The sequence below is a fragment of the Aricia agestis genome, chromosome 10 (assembly GCF_905147365.1).
Source record: "Aricia agestis chromosome 10, ilAriAges1.1, whole genome shotgun sequence".
Taxonomy (NCBI): domain Eukaryota; kingdom Metazoa; phylum Arthropoda; class Insecta; order Lepidoptera; family Lycaenidae; genus Aricia; species Aricia agestis.
The window spans coordinates 2,399,809-2,416,288 of NC_056415.1; the positions used below are offsets into that span (position 1 = coordinate 2,399,809).

A 16,480-nucleotide genomic window follows, 5' to 3' on the forward strand; every position below is an offset into this window, starting at 1 on the left:
GTGTGTGTACTAATCCATAAATGTTTGTGTTTGTTTTAGGTTATAGAATTTTCAACAGACACCGTACATTATCATAAATCCACCGTACATACCCTTGTTTGTTCATTAAACCAACTTTTAAGGCAGAGTCTACTCAAACACACTCTGACATTGGCGATTCACAAAGGAGCCATAAATAAAAAGAAGAAGAAGAAGAAGAATATTATAAATGCGAAAGTGTGTCTGTCTGTCTGTTACCTCTTCACGCCCAAACCGCTCAACCGATTTTGAGTCCCGGGAAAGGACATAGGATACTTTTCGTCCTAGAAAACTGCACGGGAGTTGCGGGCGTCATCTAGTATTTTATACACAACAAAGTTGTTAGCAACATCTATGTATAAAATACACTTAGGATTCTAGGAGTTATAGCATAGCATTCGTTACGTTTGATAAAATGCTATCTAAAGAGTATTTGCAAGCTTTTTCTTTCGCTTCTAAATTAATTACTTGAAAAAGCGTTACAAGCAATCAGCTAAAAACCCAATAAAGGAGTTTATTACATCACAGTTCACAGCAAAAGGATTAAGAGTAGGTAATCCTTTTTTTATTGTTCCGGCGCTGTTATCTTTTATCTTATCAATACATTTAGCAGAACATGTAAAACCAACACTAACTAATATGTAATATTCTGTACTTTATAATTTAATGATTTGGCAAGTAGTTTGGCAATAACATTTTTTAAAACTATTAGGGTGGGTTGCACCAACTTACTTTAACTTTTACCATAACAAAATGTCAAATGAACTGTCAAATCCCTAGTAAAAGTCCATAATGGACGCCATATTTGACGAAAACCTTAACTTTAACTACGGCTCTGGTGCAACCCACCCTTAGTAAAGTTTTGAGAATTGATCATAACTACTAGCCTACTAGCCAGAACTCCATTCAATTCACTTAATTAAACTAAAATTCAAACCATTCGAGGCGTAAACAACATACATTTTCATCCTACGTGAGTTAAGACGAAGGACGTACGATAAATAAATATTTGACCAAATATTTTTTGTGGTTACCCTGCGTGTACCTCAAGAGTTCCGGTTGGGAAATTCGGTGATATTTCACAAAATAAGTTTATTGTTGCCGGCTATTTTCCGACTTAAGACGAGGCTTTTGGAAAATCTGTGGTGAAAAAAAAGAGAGGGATTTCTAATTATTAGATAACAACTTTACATTTACACGTGGGAGAGCCATGCTTCGGCACGAATGGCCCGGCTCGACCAGAGAAATACCACGTTCTCACAGAAAACCGGCGTGAAACAGCGTTTACGCTATGTTTCGCCGAGTGAGTGAGTTTACCGGAGGCCCAATCCCTTCTCTACCCTCCCCTATTACCCTATTCCCTCTTAAAAGGCCGACAACGCACCTGCAACTCTTCTGATGCTGCGAGTGTCCATGGGCAACGGAAGTTGCTTTCCATCAGGTGACCCGTTAGCTCGTTTGCCCCCTTATTTCATTAAAAAAAAATGAAGGGGCCTCTGTGACCCATATACTGTATTTTATATAAAAGTTAAAATCACTCAGGTACAGTATAACTAATAAATTCAGTAAACTATTTTTGTATTGCATTTTCCAAATCGCCCACTAGCGCGATTTCAGATTTTAAGCCAATCGCCTTATTTTTATCCAACTATTATCCTAATGCCGCTGCCGCACATGCGCAGTGCTTCGAGCTAAAAACGATACCATTGGACGATCTGCGTGTATCGTCCAATGGTATCGTCTCATAGCATGAAGCTTCGTACGATAGACGTACGTAACATTCAATATCAGCGCGCCTTGTACCGTCCGAAGGGGGGGTCACAGGGGACATGACCCCCAAATCTAAGGTCAAATTGAAAAATCTCAAAATCTTGCCAAATAATAAAAGAAAATTTCTAGTTATCCTATTACAGCGATATTTTTTTTTGTGTGACCACCTCCAAAACTTCAGGCTGCGACCGCGCCTGCTTGTACAGTGGCAGTTACGACGCCTTTATTTATTTTATTTGACTTTAGTTATTTATTTTCCTTAGTTCAGTGTATTTAGCTATAATGGTAATTAACCAAACCCCCTTTTTTAATCTTTTGCGATTATTGTGATGGTTAAAACGTATTTATGTGAAAATTTTTGTATGCGGCTATAAAAAAATTATGGTGTAGACGTGGAGATGAATATATTATCTTTCATTTGAAACAAAAATATCCTCGCAGTGTGACTCCTAATTCTTTAAAATAGTACCTGAAGTGAAAATCGTTGATATTTGTGAAAAAATGTGACAGCGTCCTTAAACGTGCATCCTATTATACGAGTAGGTAGCTTTGCAATCATGAAATAGGGAACATGCAAATATAATATTTATGAAAATTCCGCTATTAAAACGTTAAAAAATTTAAAACAAGGGCCACTGCAAGGTTAATTTAATAAAATATTGTAAAGTAAATTTTATAAAATGTTTTTTTTTACAAAAATAACGAATTAAAAGTAACTTAAATTGAAACGGAACGGATTTCAAAACACCAATCAGCGTTCAGTGATGTCACACATGCTATCCCCGCTAAAAACTATGAAAATGTCTCCATTTTGAGCGTTTTGATCCTTTTTAACGCTAAATGGAACGCGGGGTATGACAACTTTTTGATAGGTACGATCGATCAGGTGGGGCCATTGTCAAACAGTAGTGACGTCATACAGACTATAGATCCGTTTTGGCGCCAAAATTTATTGACAATTTTAAACCGATTTTTTTGCAGTAAATTCTAGTGTTTTAATTTTTTTAATATAATACTTGTGGTCTATTCTACATGGAGTTCTTTAAAATAAACACAAAAATAAAAATATCGCATCTTCCCTATTCCATCATGACTCAAGGTTGATAAGAGTTTTGAGTTTCTGACCAATCTGAATTCTGATCGGGTCTGACGTTGGATAAAAATAGGAAAATCCTCGTTTGAGCTGATTAAGTTATGACCAATCAGAACGCATTTGATGTTGCTTTAAACTAGCAGAATCCGAATCTGAGTTGACTAACTTTAATTTCAAGGCCACGTCCGAGTTGGCCTACTGTATATACACTGTGGTAGGCTGTGAGTGGGCGCCAACAGCATCTTACGTAACGCTGCGCGCTGCGGATCAATTGCGGCGCCCATTCATGGACTACAGACTACATTCACGCCCGCTCTACTACATGTTGTTTACTTTGTTTACATTATTTTACAGGCTTCGTAGTTACTATATTGTGTAAAAAAATATATTTAAAAACCAAATTTCAGAAAAATTGGTTCAGCAACATATTATAATACTTATCATTGGGTTTAGCGGTTTGGGCCTAAAGAGGTAAAAGACAAACAGACGTATCACGTAATTTAATCTTGTCGGGCATCTTTTTAATCGCAGACTTCAGCCGATGTATAAAGATTAAAGTCCAAATGCCATTTCCAAGTTTGGCGATATTTTTCCTATACTGTATGAAAATGTGTATTTTTTTTTATGAAATAAGGGGGCAAACGAGCAAACGGGTGACCTGATGGAAAGCAACTTCCGTCGCCCATGGACACTCGCAGCTTCAGAAGAGCTGCAGGTGCGTTGCCGGCCTTTTAAGAGGGAATAAGGTAATAGGAGAGGGTAGGGATGGGAAGGGAAGGGAATAGGGGAGGGTAGGGAAGGGAATAGGGTAGGGGATTGGGCCTCCAGTAAACTCACTCACTCGGCGAAACAGCGCAAGCGCTGTTTCACGCCGGTTTTCTGTGAGAACGTGTTATTTCTCCGGTCGAGCCGGCCCATTCGTGCCGAAGCATGGCTCTCCCTCGTGTATCTTGTATGTTATACAAATTATTATACCAACATAAACTTAAATAATAAAAAAATGTTTTAAATTTAAAAATGATAAAAACACGATCGTATTTTGATATGTAACCCAATATCTCTCACAAGTCACAGTAAAAACGAATCTTACGACACCTCTCAAGCTAAAATTAAGCCATTCAGGCTCCAGATCATACCAAACATACAAACTGCTGGTGCAATTGGGTAAATATCTGCTAGACACTTCAAAAATTATTTAGCTAACCTACATTTTATATAAGTTATAACTTAGCTCATAGTGTCTGTAACAACTAACACGGTTCTAAGAATTGTTACACTCCGAGTTCTGACATAACACAATATGGCTGATTACGATTAGTGATTAGTCATCACTTTAAACGAATATGTCGCTCACATACGTCGCTATCGCTGCATCTATGTATTATTTGGCGACCGTCCAAGAGTATCGTTATTTATTAATTTCAGAAATATTCGCTCCAAATTGTTTGACATTGGAACATAGATAAATGACCCCTGACGCCTCCGTGGTCTAGTGGTATAGAGCGAGGCTCTTGACTCGGAAGTCGTCGGTTCGATTCCCGCGTTGGAAACATGTTATTTCCAAGTTTGGTTAGGGCAATGCAGTCTGATCAGTCGGGCCGTCGGATGGGCATGTAAAAAGTCGGCCCTGCGCCTGATCTCTCGCCGGTCGTGTCGGTCTTCCGTCCCACCGGGTTATGAGAGTTAAAGAATAGAGATTGCTCTTGTGTACTGCGCACACACTTGGGCACTAAAAAATTACTCCTGCGTAGCTGGCCTGGTTTCAATGAAACCGGCCACCGTCACCGAAACCAGTGTGGGAGCTATTAAATGACCCTTGACGACTCCACGGCGGGCTTTGGAGGCTTACGCTTTGTTATTATGCAACTAATAAAACCTTTTTGTATAAAAGCCTTCCATTATCATGAATGAGCTGGCTCAAGTATAATATGTAGTGATGCAATGGCTTCACTGAAAATGGTGATAAATTGGCATTATGTTAGCAATTTTACATATACCATCTAGAAATATAATATGATAAATGGACATCGGATTATATATGCATACGCATATTTGCATTATAATTAAATATACAATGCTAAAGCATATTATAAAAACACTTTTTAGGTGATAGTGCATATTTTGTAATTTGGTAGAAAAATATTTTTTGCCACATTTAGGTTGGGTTGCACCAACTAACTTTATTAACTCCAATGCAAAATGTCAAATCTTTGGTTAAATTTAAAAATGGAGGCCATCAAGACGCCATGGCGAAGAAAGGAACTAACGCTGTCATCATACAAAAACGCCATTTTTGACAGTTCTCCTTTACCAGCAACACCCCCACCCACGTTCATTTGTAACCTTGTTGGAGTAGCTGTCATCTGTCAATTTCTCCGGTCAAATGTTAAGGTCAAGTTAAGGTTAAAGTTAAATTTAGCCTAACTATAACTAAACCTAAATTATAACCATAACTTTAACCACGCCTCTGGTGCAACCCAACCTTATTAACGGCACCACTGGACAAAATCTTTATAAAGAAATCCTAAATCCCAATAATAAATTACTTTTTACTCTGCATATTATTTGCATTTTTAGGCCATTTTACATGCATATTTGCATGCAATTTTTAGCACTTTGATAGCTTTAATTATGAATTCTACTCTTTGTTAGTGTCAAAATTTTTGAGATTCAATATTTTTGTTAATCTAAACATTAAAGTTGAGACATAATAAACATGTAATTCTAACAGATTTCACACATTATAAAGTAACTAGCTATTTGACTGAGCTTTGCTCGGTATTCGATGAAAATGACATTTTCTAAAAATGATTCCTAGCTAGATCGATTTATCGCCCCCGAAACCCCCTATATACTAAATTTCATGAAAATCGTTGGAGCCGATTCCGAGATTCCAAATAATGATATATATATATATATATATATATATATATATATATATATATATATATATATATATATATATATATATATATATATATATAATATATATAATATATATAATAGATTCCAAATAATGATATATATATATATATATATATAATATATATATATATATATATATATATATCATTATTTGGAATCTCGGAATCGGCTCCAACGATTTTCATGAAATTTAGTATATAGGGGGTTTCGGGGGCGATAAATCGATCTAGCTAGGAATCATTTTTAGAAAATGTCATTTTTATCTTTTTAACTTTTATCTTTTTAAGTATCCTGCTGCCTGTTGTTTCTCCAAAACCGAATTTTGAAGAAAATAAAAAAAATGCATTACACAGAATAGGTTTTATTTTACGTAAAGCCGCCTCCCCACATAGACAAGCGCACTGCCAACGCGTTGGCACACGCGTTGGCAGTGCGCTTGCAACGGCGCTTGTGAGTAATCCACACATAGGAAGGTCGTTCAGTATGCTTTGGATCACGCCAATGTGCGGACGGATTCAAAATGGATGTTGAGTCGCTAACTGCTGCAGCTGTATATTTATTCACAGCTTATAATAACTTTGTAAACGTGGACAATAAAAAGTTTTTAAAAGGTATTGTCTAAATAAATAAGTAAAAGGCGAGAAAACGTAACAAACAAAGAAATAAACTCACTTTTACATTTTTTATAATATTAAAGTAATGTAATTATTTTATTACTTGTTATTAATACTAATATTATAAATGCGAAAGTGTGTTTGTCTGTCTGTCTGTCTGTCTGTCCGTCTGTCTGTCTGTATGTCTGTATGTTACCTCTTCACGCCCAAACCACTGAACCGATTTGGCTGAAATTTGGCGTGGAGATACTTTGAGTCCTGGGAAAGGACATAGTTACTTTTTGTCCCAGAAAAATGCACGGTTCCCGCGCGATAAACGAGTTTTGGCGCAACGGAGTTGCGGGCGTCATCTAGTTTATCCATACTTCCATACTAATATTATAAATGTGAAAGTGTGTCTGTCTGTCTGTCCGTCTGTCTGTTACCTCTTCACGCCCAAACCGCTGAAGCGATTTGGCTGAAATTTGACATGGAGATACTTTGTGTCCCGGGAAAGGACATAGAATACTTTTTGTCCCAGAAAAATGCACGGTTTCCGCGCGATAAACGAGTTTTGGCGCAACGGAGTTGCAGGCGTCATCTAGTTTATTATGTATAAAATTATTACTTATTATTTTAATTATCATGAATAATATATATTTATTATTTATTAAATAAGTATTTAATTTATTTTGTTTGTAGTACTTATTTGTTGTTATAGCGGCAACATATTAAATACATAATCCATAGAGAAATATAATGCGCGTGACACAATCTGTGATTAATTTTTATAGATAAAAGTACTAGATAATGTATGGCCTGGAGACAGACAGACGGACAGACAGAAATACAGATAGACATTGAAGTCTTAGTAATAGGGTCCCGTTTTTACCCTTCGGGTACGGGACTCTAAAAACATCGTGAGGAAAATAGCATGTTCAAGAACTGTATTTTTTAGCACTTTTGATATAATTTTTTGGGTCCACAGGCAGTTTTTACTCTGATAGAGCTCAATAAATTTTAATGTTTTCTCGATACTCATATTGTACGCAATTTCGCCAAGTTAGATGTTAATTCGCCACAAGATGGAAACATTCACTCTTCATTACCGCTCCGGGCGAACTAATCGCGCAGCCTATGTGTGGATGGAGCGCGAAGCTTGCGACAAATGTCCTTTGATCTTTGCCGACATTTCCGACACCGCGCAGCAAGCTCGCAAACGCGTCGGCCAACATCTAAATACCTACGGCCAACGCGCGAACGTCTGTTCTACACATTGGGCCAACGCGTCGGCCAACGCGTTCGCCCATGTCGAGTGCCGCCATAATACATAATATAATTTTATCATTTTTGATAATAAACATTAAACTGTTACATCTAAGTTAAGTAATAATTATATTGATTACTTGTAAATGATCTCATAATACTGAACAGTAAATAACACTTAACTTTTTTTATTAGATTTATTAATAAATTATTTATTTACGCACATCAATACCTTAATAAAATAATATAGATTAGAGCATTTCTCATAAAATTTTCCACTAAGTACTTTTCAAGGTGTTTGAAGTTTTGTGTTCTAGGTGTTTGTCTAAAAATCTGGTCAGTTTTTTTGGGTTTTTGGACATTCTTATCTTTTTTAATAATAAAATTATGAAAAAAAAAGAAACATAGGGACATGCTAACAGTGGCCATAGATATTCAGGAAAAAATCATAACTCTACCGGCATTATCCAGGGAGGAAACGGGGGACAATGTTTGTATGGAAAAACAGCAGTGTAGACTCCTCTTAAAAACAAAACCTTACATAGTATTATAATATTAATTTATAAAATTAAAATGATTTTATTAAGGAATAAAAAAATATGATAAAACCTAATAGTACAAAGTTAATTAAAAAGTATGCCATGTCTTCTAACTTGCAGCCTACAGTCAAAAAGAAAGTAAAGCTCATCTAACTGTACAGTACTAAATGTTGCGATGATTGCATGTAGTCGTAGTACGTGCCTTTTGTAATAATGTAGAAACTCACCGTGGTCGATTCTGCATGTAGTGCTGGCCGCCAAAAATGAAAGCCATGTAGATTCCGACATAGTAAAAAGCCACTGTCCAGTTTTCAGTCATCCACTTCCGATAGTCTTGGTGAATGAAGTCATTCTCGAACTCGAATATATACGAGTAATTCGGCGTGATCTCCAAATTGTAATTCATTGACGATTCCATATTCGACTTGCGACTCAAGAACTTGAGGGAACGAAGCACACTCAAAAACTGTCCATCGAACGAATGTAACACTGATATGCCGGTGCAAGATTAACCTAAAAACTGTTAACGTCTTTTAACGAGATACTTATGTATTGTTATATCACAGATAGCTAAAATGTCAATACTCCAAATGGAACATGAAATGATCGCCCGGGTCGACCCTTTTAACGGTTGTGGTGCCGATTATAGTATCTGCGAATTTATATACACGTTACCGAGGAGTCTCGCAGGCTGAGACTGCGATAGCCACTCGTGGCAAGCGGTAAAACGAAATGATGAATGAAGCGAGATTCTTCATAAGTCATAACGTCACGTCACGCCATTTAGGTACCTACCGATTTTTTGAAGTGAATTTTGACAGGAACAAGACCTTTTGAAGTTTTGACACAGATTAAAAGTTATGAATGTTGCCTGTTCATAAAATATATTTATGCTTAGCGGCTAAATATTCACCGAGGGCTAGAATAGCTTTTGTAATGAGGATTGAGGCATTATCATTTATATTTTTTAATTTTATATTTAACAATCTAAACTAAATGGCGTAAGGATAGACACTTCTAGATTTGATATAATATTATAGCCTATAGGTTAATACATAAAAAATATACTTTTCTCATAATTAATTATATTATAATCTTACTAGCCTGATCTCCTTTTAATAATAATTAATAAATAATAATATTGTATTTATAATTTTAAGGTTCGCGCACACTTTGACGGGGCTCACCGCTCAGTGCAGCGCAAATTGCCGAGTCGGGTCACATCGCATTGACGCATTTTAAGTACGTTTTAAACATAGACATAATATATACTGAAGGTCTTTGGTTTGGAAATTGAATAGATCCAGTGTGACCACTTTTAAATCACATGTGCGTGACTCGGTATAGGTACCAAAAAGTTGCTATATTCTACATGATTCTATTAAAATAGATAGCTTTTACTCTAGACCGTGTTTTAACTGTTTTAGTTTCTGGGGCGTTCCAAGCCAAGCGGACTGGACAAGGAATGTGAACATATTTGGATAATATGTTCACATTCCTACACATGTTATTAGTACGTAAGCTAAATATTTTTGTAATATTTAAATTGCTAGATTAAGAATGATGGGACTTTGAAACGTGCTTTTTGCCCATATTATTTTATTGAAGTGACTAAATAAGTATGACACCATGGCAACGTCCATCGCTATCCCGTCGCACAAACAATGGTCGCCGCCAGTCTCGAGTTGTAATAATTTACTATTATTTATTCAACAAATGCACTTATCGATATAAAAAGTAGCCAGTAGCTGATTCCCAGAGCTACTGAATATGCATATAAAATAGTAAATGATCACCAAAAATAGTAAATGATCACCAACATTATACTAGCATTTTAATGTAAAATGATCACCAAAGATTTAACATCTCGCTATCCTATTTATGCAAAATGACTCCAAATAAATTATTGTTCAATCAAAAGTAGTAAACGATCACCAAATTTAGTAAATGATCACCAACATCATACTAGCATTTTAATGTAAAATTATAACCAAAGTATTTTCATTTTGCTATCAAATTAAAGAAAATGAATCAAAAAAATTATTGCTAACCGGAAAATATTTTTTTCTCTCTCCTCTATTACCTGTTATCGGCTTTCACTAGCCATTATCAGATAGTGTGTTCATTGATAGTCACTTTTATGAGAGATGTTCAACTGAACACTCAGCTCTTTCATTACTTTAGAACGATTATTAATTCTCTTTGGTCTAGTTGGGTCTAGTATATGCAGACGTTTCAGTCTTCTTATATCGTGATTCCTTAGCAGGTCCCAAGCAAGTTCATAGGTGTGATTTTCTAATCTTTTCTTGTATGTTTGTATATATTTAGATACCAATAAATAATAAAAACCAAAGAATTACATTTTAATGAGAAACAAAAAAATTATATCTCATTAATTGACAATCGTAAATAAATAATAATAATATAATAATGATAACGGGACTCAGTATAAGTAGGTTAGGGTGGGTGTCCGTCTGTTATCTCTTCAAGTCTAAACTGCTGAATATAACATAACATTATGGAGTTATTATATATTTTTTAACCTAACGTAAAAAAGCGGCCAAGTGTGAGTTGGAATCGCCCATGAAGGGTTTCGCAGCAGCAAATTGGCAACGTCTTTAGGAAATCAAAAATATTTTTTATATTTACATGTACCGCACCGATTTTAACCCTTTAACCGCCGAGCTTAAAATCAATTGTCTCTAGCGCCGGCACCATAAATCGATAAATTTATACCTGCAACAAATAGTGATGTGTAGGGAATGCAATCCCGCAAGATAATTTTAATCCCGGTATTTGCGGGACTGAACCATCACAATCCCGCGGGATCCCGGTATTTGCGGGATCCCGTAGGGTGGACATAAACTTGTAAAATAAATCGTTCTAATGACTTCCTTGATAGAACCCGTTTTATTCTTAGAAATTCAAATAAAAAACTTTGTCAGACACTTTTTTACAAGGGTTTATTAATACTTCATTCTTTAGAATATATAAAAATAAAAAAAAATACTTTTTGTTTGGAAATGGTTGCGTAATAATAATAGTTAAAAAAATAAGCTTATTTATTTTCAGCTTTTATAAAAATTATTATTTTTTTCAAAATATAGGGAAAATTGTGCTAAAAGACTCCGTTACATACATACAGCCCAAGCTTATAAAAGTATGTTAAAAAAGTTGTGTCTGCCAAACGACTCCTGATATTCGACACAAGGTAGCCAGCAGCTGAATAAGTTGGCTCAGCTTCAACGCTGGTTGCAGGTACATTGTTGTCATTGAATCATAGGTGAATTGAAGGTAAATTATTGTTTAGTGGGCTGCCTGTAGCCAGTTCACGCAGCCCCGCGCGCAGAGTTACATGTATGAATCACGCTTCTTTGTAATCCCGTCAGTCCCGCGGGATCCCGCTAAATTTTCGACCGGGATTAGTCCCGCAAAATGCATGCGGGATCCCGGTATCCCGGTATTGCATTCCCTAGTGATATGCAATACTTTTCTTTTTCGATGTCGATAATCTATTTCTTAATTTATCTATACATCTATACATACACACATATAAATAAAATTGGAGTGTCTGTTTGTAATATTGAAAGAACCGTTTTTTACTAGATGCGTATATAAGGTACATACACCAAAATAACATTTTTTACAATTTTTGTCTCTATGTTTGTCTGGTCTGTCTGTCTGTCTGTTTGTTCCGGCAAATCTCTGAAATGGCTGGAGCGATTTTGACGGGACTTTTTTTGGCACACAGCTGATGTAGTAAGGCATAACTTAGGCTACTTTTTAACCGACTTCCGAAAAGGAGGAGGATATATTTCACTTTTTTATATTGGTTCGCGGACAACTCCGTCGTTTATAGACCGATTTCCAAAATTCCTTTGTTGTTGTATGAGATGTAGCTTGACTTTGGTAACATGATCACAAAAGTGGTGATCTGATGATGCAATCCATGAGAAATCGACAGGACTCCCTAAAATTTATATGGAAACTTTTAGTGATTTTACGTGTTTCTGAAGGATTTTAAGCTTAAACTACCAAAAAATAAGAATTTGCGCCGAAGTACACCCTGGTTCCGAAGGTACTGTACAGAAGTCTTGAATCCTTATTGATATATGTTCAGCAATTTTGGCGTTGTTTCAACAACTAAAAGCATATCATTATGTCAATGTCTCAATAATACTAATCATCATCATCACTATAATTATGCCATGAATCATCAGATTATTATCAAAACTCTTGCCTTTGATTATTATATTATTGTTCCACCGTTTGTTGCCTGATTTTCAAAACTCTTTTGTTGCTATTTAGTACTTACAATAAACCGAATTTGGTACAATGCTTACGAAAGTGGTGCTCTGATACTGAAATTTGTGCGATAGAGAGGGAACTCCTGGATATTTTTTGAGACACACATAGACGCGTCAACTATTTCTGTATTCAATCTCCATAATTTTTTACTCCGTAGCAGCTAACTTTAGCGCAATTTCTATGTGCAATTTACCGCTTTTTTGTAAATCTAGATTAAATGAACTAAAAAGTAAATTAAATAATTCATATTCTGGACTCAGTATTTCTGTTCTCAGTCTTCATTATTTTGATGTCGGTACCAACTACCAGCTAATCTAATCGCCAGTTCTATGACAAAATATAACTGCAACTTATATGACTATTGACTGGTACTGATTTCGAATTATGAAGATTGAGAACAGAAATACTGAGTACAGAATATGAATTATTAATTATAGTTTGTGCGTTTTATGATGATATGCGTGACACATTATAATTGACAATAGTAGGGAAGTTACCTAACAAAAATTAATCGATAATTTTAAAAATATCGAATCACTTCGTAAAGGAATTTCAATCGAAATTATCGATTTCGTACTGACATTTCAGCGGTGCTGGTGATTTAAGATGGCCGCCCTTTTTTATCGATTTGATTTCGATTCGACAGAGTCAATCTCTATTGACATAAGTTCCGTTTCATGCATCTGCCATTTTTCAAATGTTTTCGTAACAATAATTTTATACTCCTATTTCACAGTTAATATTTATAATTTTATATTAATAAGTTAGCATTTAGCAAATTTTCATTTTTATTCATTTACAATGAGGCATTTTCTTATTTTTTTAATTTGATTGTCAAACAGTTTCCATTTTAATAACTAGATGGCGTATTGGTAGACAACTATCGGTAATACCAGGCAATACCATCAATAATTGCTACAAAAGTGGGCAAAAGAATGTAAAACTTGATACATTTCAATTTGAAAAAGACACGATGATATTCCAATGAATAGGATAATAAAGTTATTAATAACGATGTTTTAGTTAAAACTCACGGAAGAAATAGCCCTATATATCGATATTCCCACCAAATGTCACAGGAATTATAAATTTAGGTTTTGACAACCTGCACTTTTGCACGCTAACGGATATTTAATGGCCAATATTTTACCATTAATGAACATCGAAAACCAAAATAACACAATTTAGGAAAAATAATAAAAACCACACCAACAAAAAAAGTAGGAGTTTCAAAGTAACATGGCCGCCAAAACTCTTTCAGTTGTCAGTTTTCAGTTTGACAAGTTTTTATTATTTCAGAGTGTTCCTAAACTTTTACCAGTATACTGGCTTAATCGCTTAGGCCAATGATCGCTTAGGTTTAAGATATTTTGATTTATGTGACACTTGACAGTACACTGATATTTTTTGGAAACACAACCCATATGTAGTCAGTGATGCCAACCTGCAGATAATTTCAGATCGGTGAGGAACCAATAGAAAATCTAGAAGTGTTTATCCTTACGCCATCTAGTTAAGATTGTTAAAAATAAAATTAAAAAAAATAAATGAAAATCCCTCATTATAGGAAACATTTGTTTTTGTGGATGGAATATAATTTATTACATTTAGATTTTTTTGTTTTCTTGTATAAAAAACCCGTAGCAAGGAATATGAAAACTGTCACCCATATCATCTTAAAACGCACAAACTATAATACATTTTAGTTCATTTAAGAAAAACACTATTGTCTTTACCTTGGAAGTCGGTTTCAATTTTTGTTTAAAAATGATAATTTTACTCTTATTCGTTATCCTTAAGATTTTCTATATAGTATTGACGTTTTTATCTACAACTTTAGGTTCATGAAAAATTATCAGATCAACTACTTAACAAGATCCCATTTTTACTATTTGTGTAAAGAAGGGGTTTATCTCTTTTTAATTTTTTTTATCTTATTTTACTGACGCGGACGAAGTCGCGGGCAACACCCAGTAATTTAAATAAAGTATAAACTGATATCTAGTATTTGAATTCATAATGTTGTAAGTAAATCTACAAAGCTGGCAAAACATTTGATAAAAACAGCTTGTATAGTTAAGGGACATAATTCCTGATATTTGTTATTTTATTTCAAATAATATTAAGTAATTTCATAATTTCCACGGATTAAATAATTGAGTTGTTTTAATATGTAGCCTACTACAAATATAGATTTTTCAATAGTAGATCGATATACCATCCCCTTCACACACATACTGTCGTAGCAGACAGACAGGTAGGGAAGCGTTACTTTGTAATTTATTGTAATTTTATTTCTAATTTAAGTACCCACTATAATGACATTTATCGATAGCATCATCATAAGCACAATACTAGTGGAGAATTCTAGAAGGCGGTACTCGTTTATTATGTCAGAAGCAGCCGTCTTTTTCCGACCGTGGCGCAGGGTGTGCTGACAACATTGGCAGAGTAGACAGAATGAGGGATATTCATTTATATTTTTTAATTTTATTTTTAACAATCTTAACTAGATGGACCTGCACAAATTTAGCACCCCATCGAAGGATTTTTGAAATCAAAATGACCTTAATCGATAGGTCTACGTTAGGTCTGTATAGGTCCACCATAATTTTCGTTAGGTCCCCTATAGTTTTTTAATAAATATTTTTTTAAATTTTTCAAAAAAAAATTGTATCAGCACCTCATCTAAACCGAATCTGATTATTTTTTATATTTTTGCATTCATTATCGCTAGGTCTGTATAGGTCCACAATAATTTTTGTTTGGTCCCCTATAGTTTTTTAATAAATAATTTTCCAAATTTTGCAAAAAAAAATTGCATCTTAGCATCTCATCTATACCTAAACTGATAATTTTTTATATTTTTTGCATTCTATATCGTTAGGTGTGTATAGGTCCACAATAATTTTTGTTAGGTCGCCTATTATATAGTTTTTTAATAATAAATTAATATCTAACCTAACGATAAAGAATATAAAAAATATAAAAATTAATCAGTTTCGGTTTAGATGAGATGCTAAGATGCAATTTTTTTTTTACAAAATTTAAAAAAATATTTATTAAAAAACTAAAAGGGACCTAACAAAAATTATTGTGGACCTATACAGACCTAACGATAAATAATGCAAAAATATAAAAAATCATCAGTTTCGGTTTAGATGAGGTGCTAAGATACCATTTTTTTTGCAAAATATAAAAAAAATATTTATTAAAAAACTATAGGGGACCTAACGAAAATTATGGTGGACCTATACAGACATAACGTAGACCTATCGATTAAGGTCATTTTGATTTCAAAAATCCTTCGATGGGGTGCTAATTTTGTGCAGGTACTAGATGGCGTAAAGATAAACACTTCTAGATTTTCTATTGGTTCCTCACCGATCTGAAATTATCTGCAGGTTGGCATCACTGATTACATATGGTGTGTGGTTGCAGGGAAGATGTTGTCAAAACCAAAATTTATAATTCCTGTGACATTTGGTGTGAATATCGATAAATAGGGCTATTTCTTCCGTGACTTTTAACTAAAACATCGTTATAATAACTTTATTATCCTATTCATTGGAATATTATCGTGTCTTTTTCAAATTGAAATGTATCAAGTTTTCCATTCTTTTGCCCACTTTTGTAGCAATTATTGATGGTATTGCCTGGTATTTCCGATAGTTGTATACTCATCTAGTTACTAAAATGGATACTGTTTGACAATCAAATTAAAAATTGAAAATGCCTCATTATAGATTATGCCGACTTAGAACTGCTGTTGAAATTTTTAAATTTGACGTATTATGTTGAAAATCGTCGCTAGGGTTGTTAAGCCGGAAAATAGTATGGACGTAACCACGGACGTAAAAAAAAGTATAAGTAGAATATCATTCCCCGGCACAGTGAGCGATACGCGGGCGCATATCCACTTCCATACAAATTGTGCGGAGGCAGATTTTTGCGCTGAGCCCCGGGCC

The 16,480-nt window shown here is 34.6% G+C and overlaps 1 protein-coding gene across 1 annotated transcript in view; it reads right to left on the reverse strand.

Annotated features, from left to right (window-relative positions):
* LOC121731025 (elongation of very long chain fatty acids protein 6) overlaps positions 1-8,982 on the reverse strand; it is a 60,032-nt gene extending 51,050 nt beyond the window's left edge. The window contains exon 1 of the mRNA XM_042120330.1: positions 8,432-8,982. Within this exon, the coding sequence (XP_041976264.1) occupies positions 8,432-8,622 (191 nt within the window). The 5' untranslated portion in view covers positions 8,623-8,982. The remainder of the gene's footprint in view (positions 1-8,431) is intronic.
* Between the last annotated feature and the right edge of the window lie 7,498 nt (positions 8,983-16,480).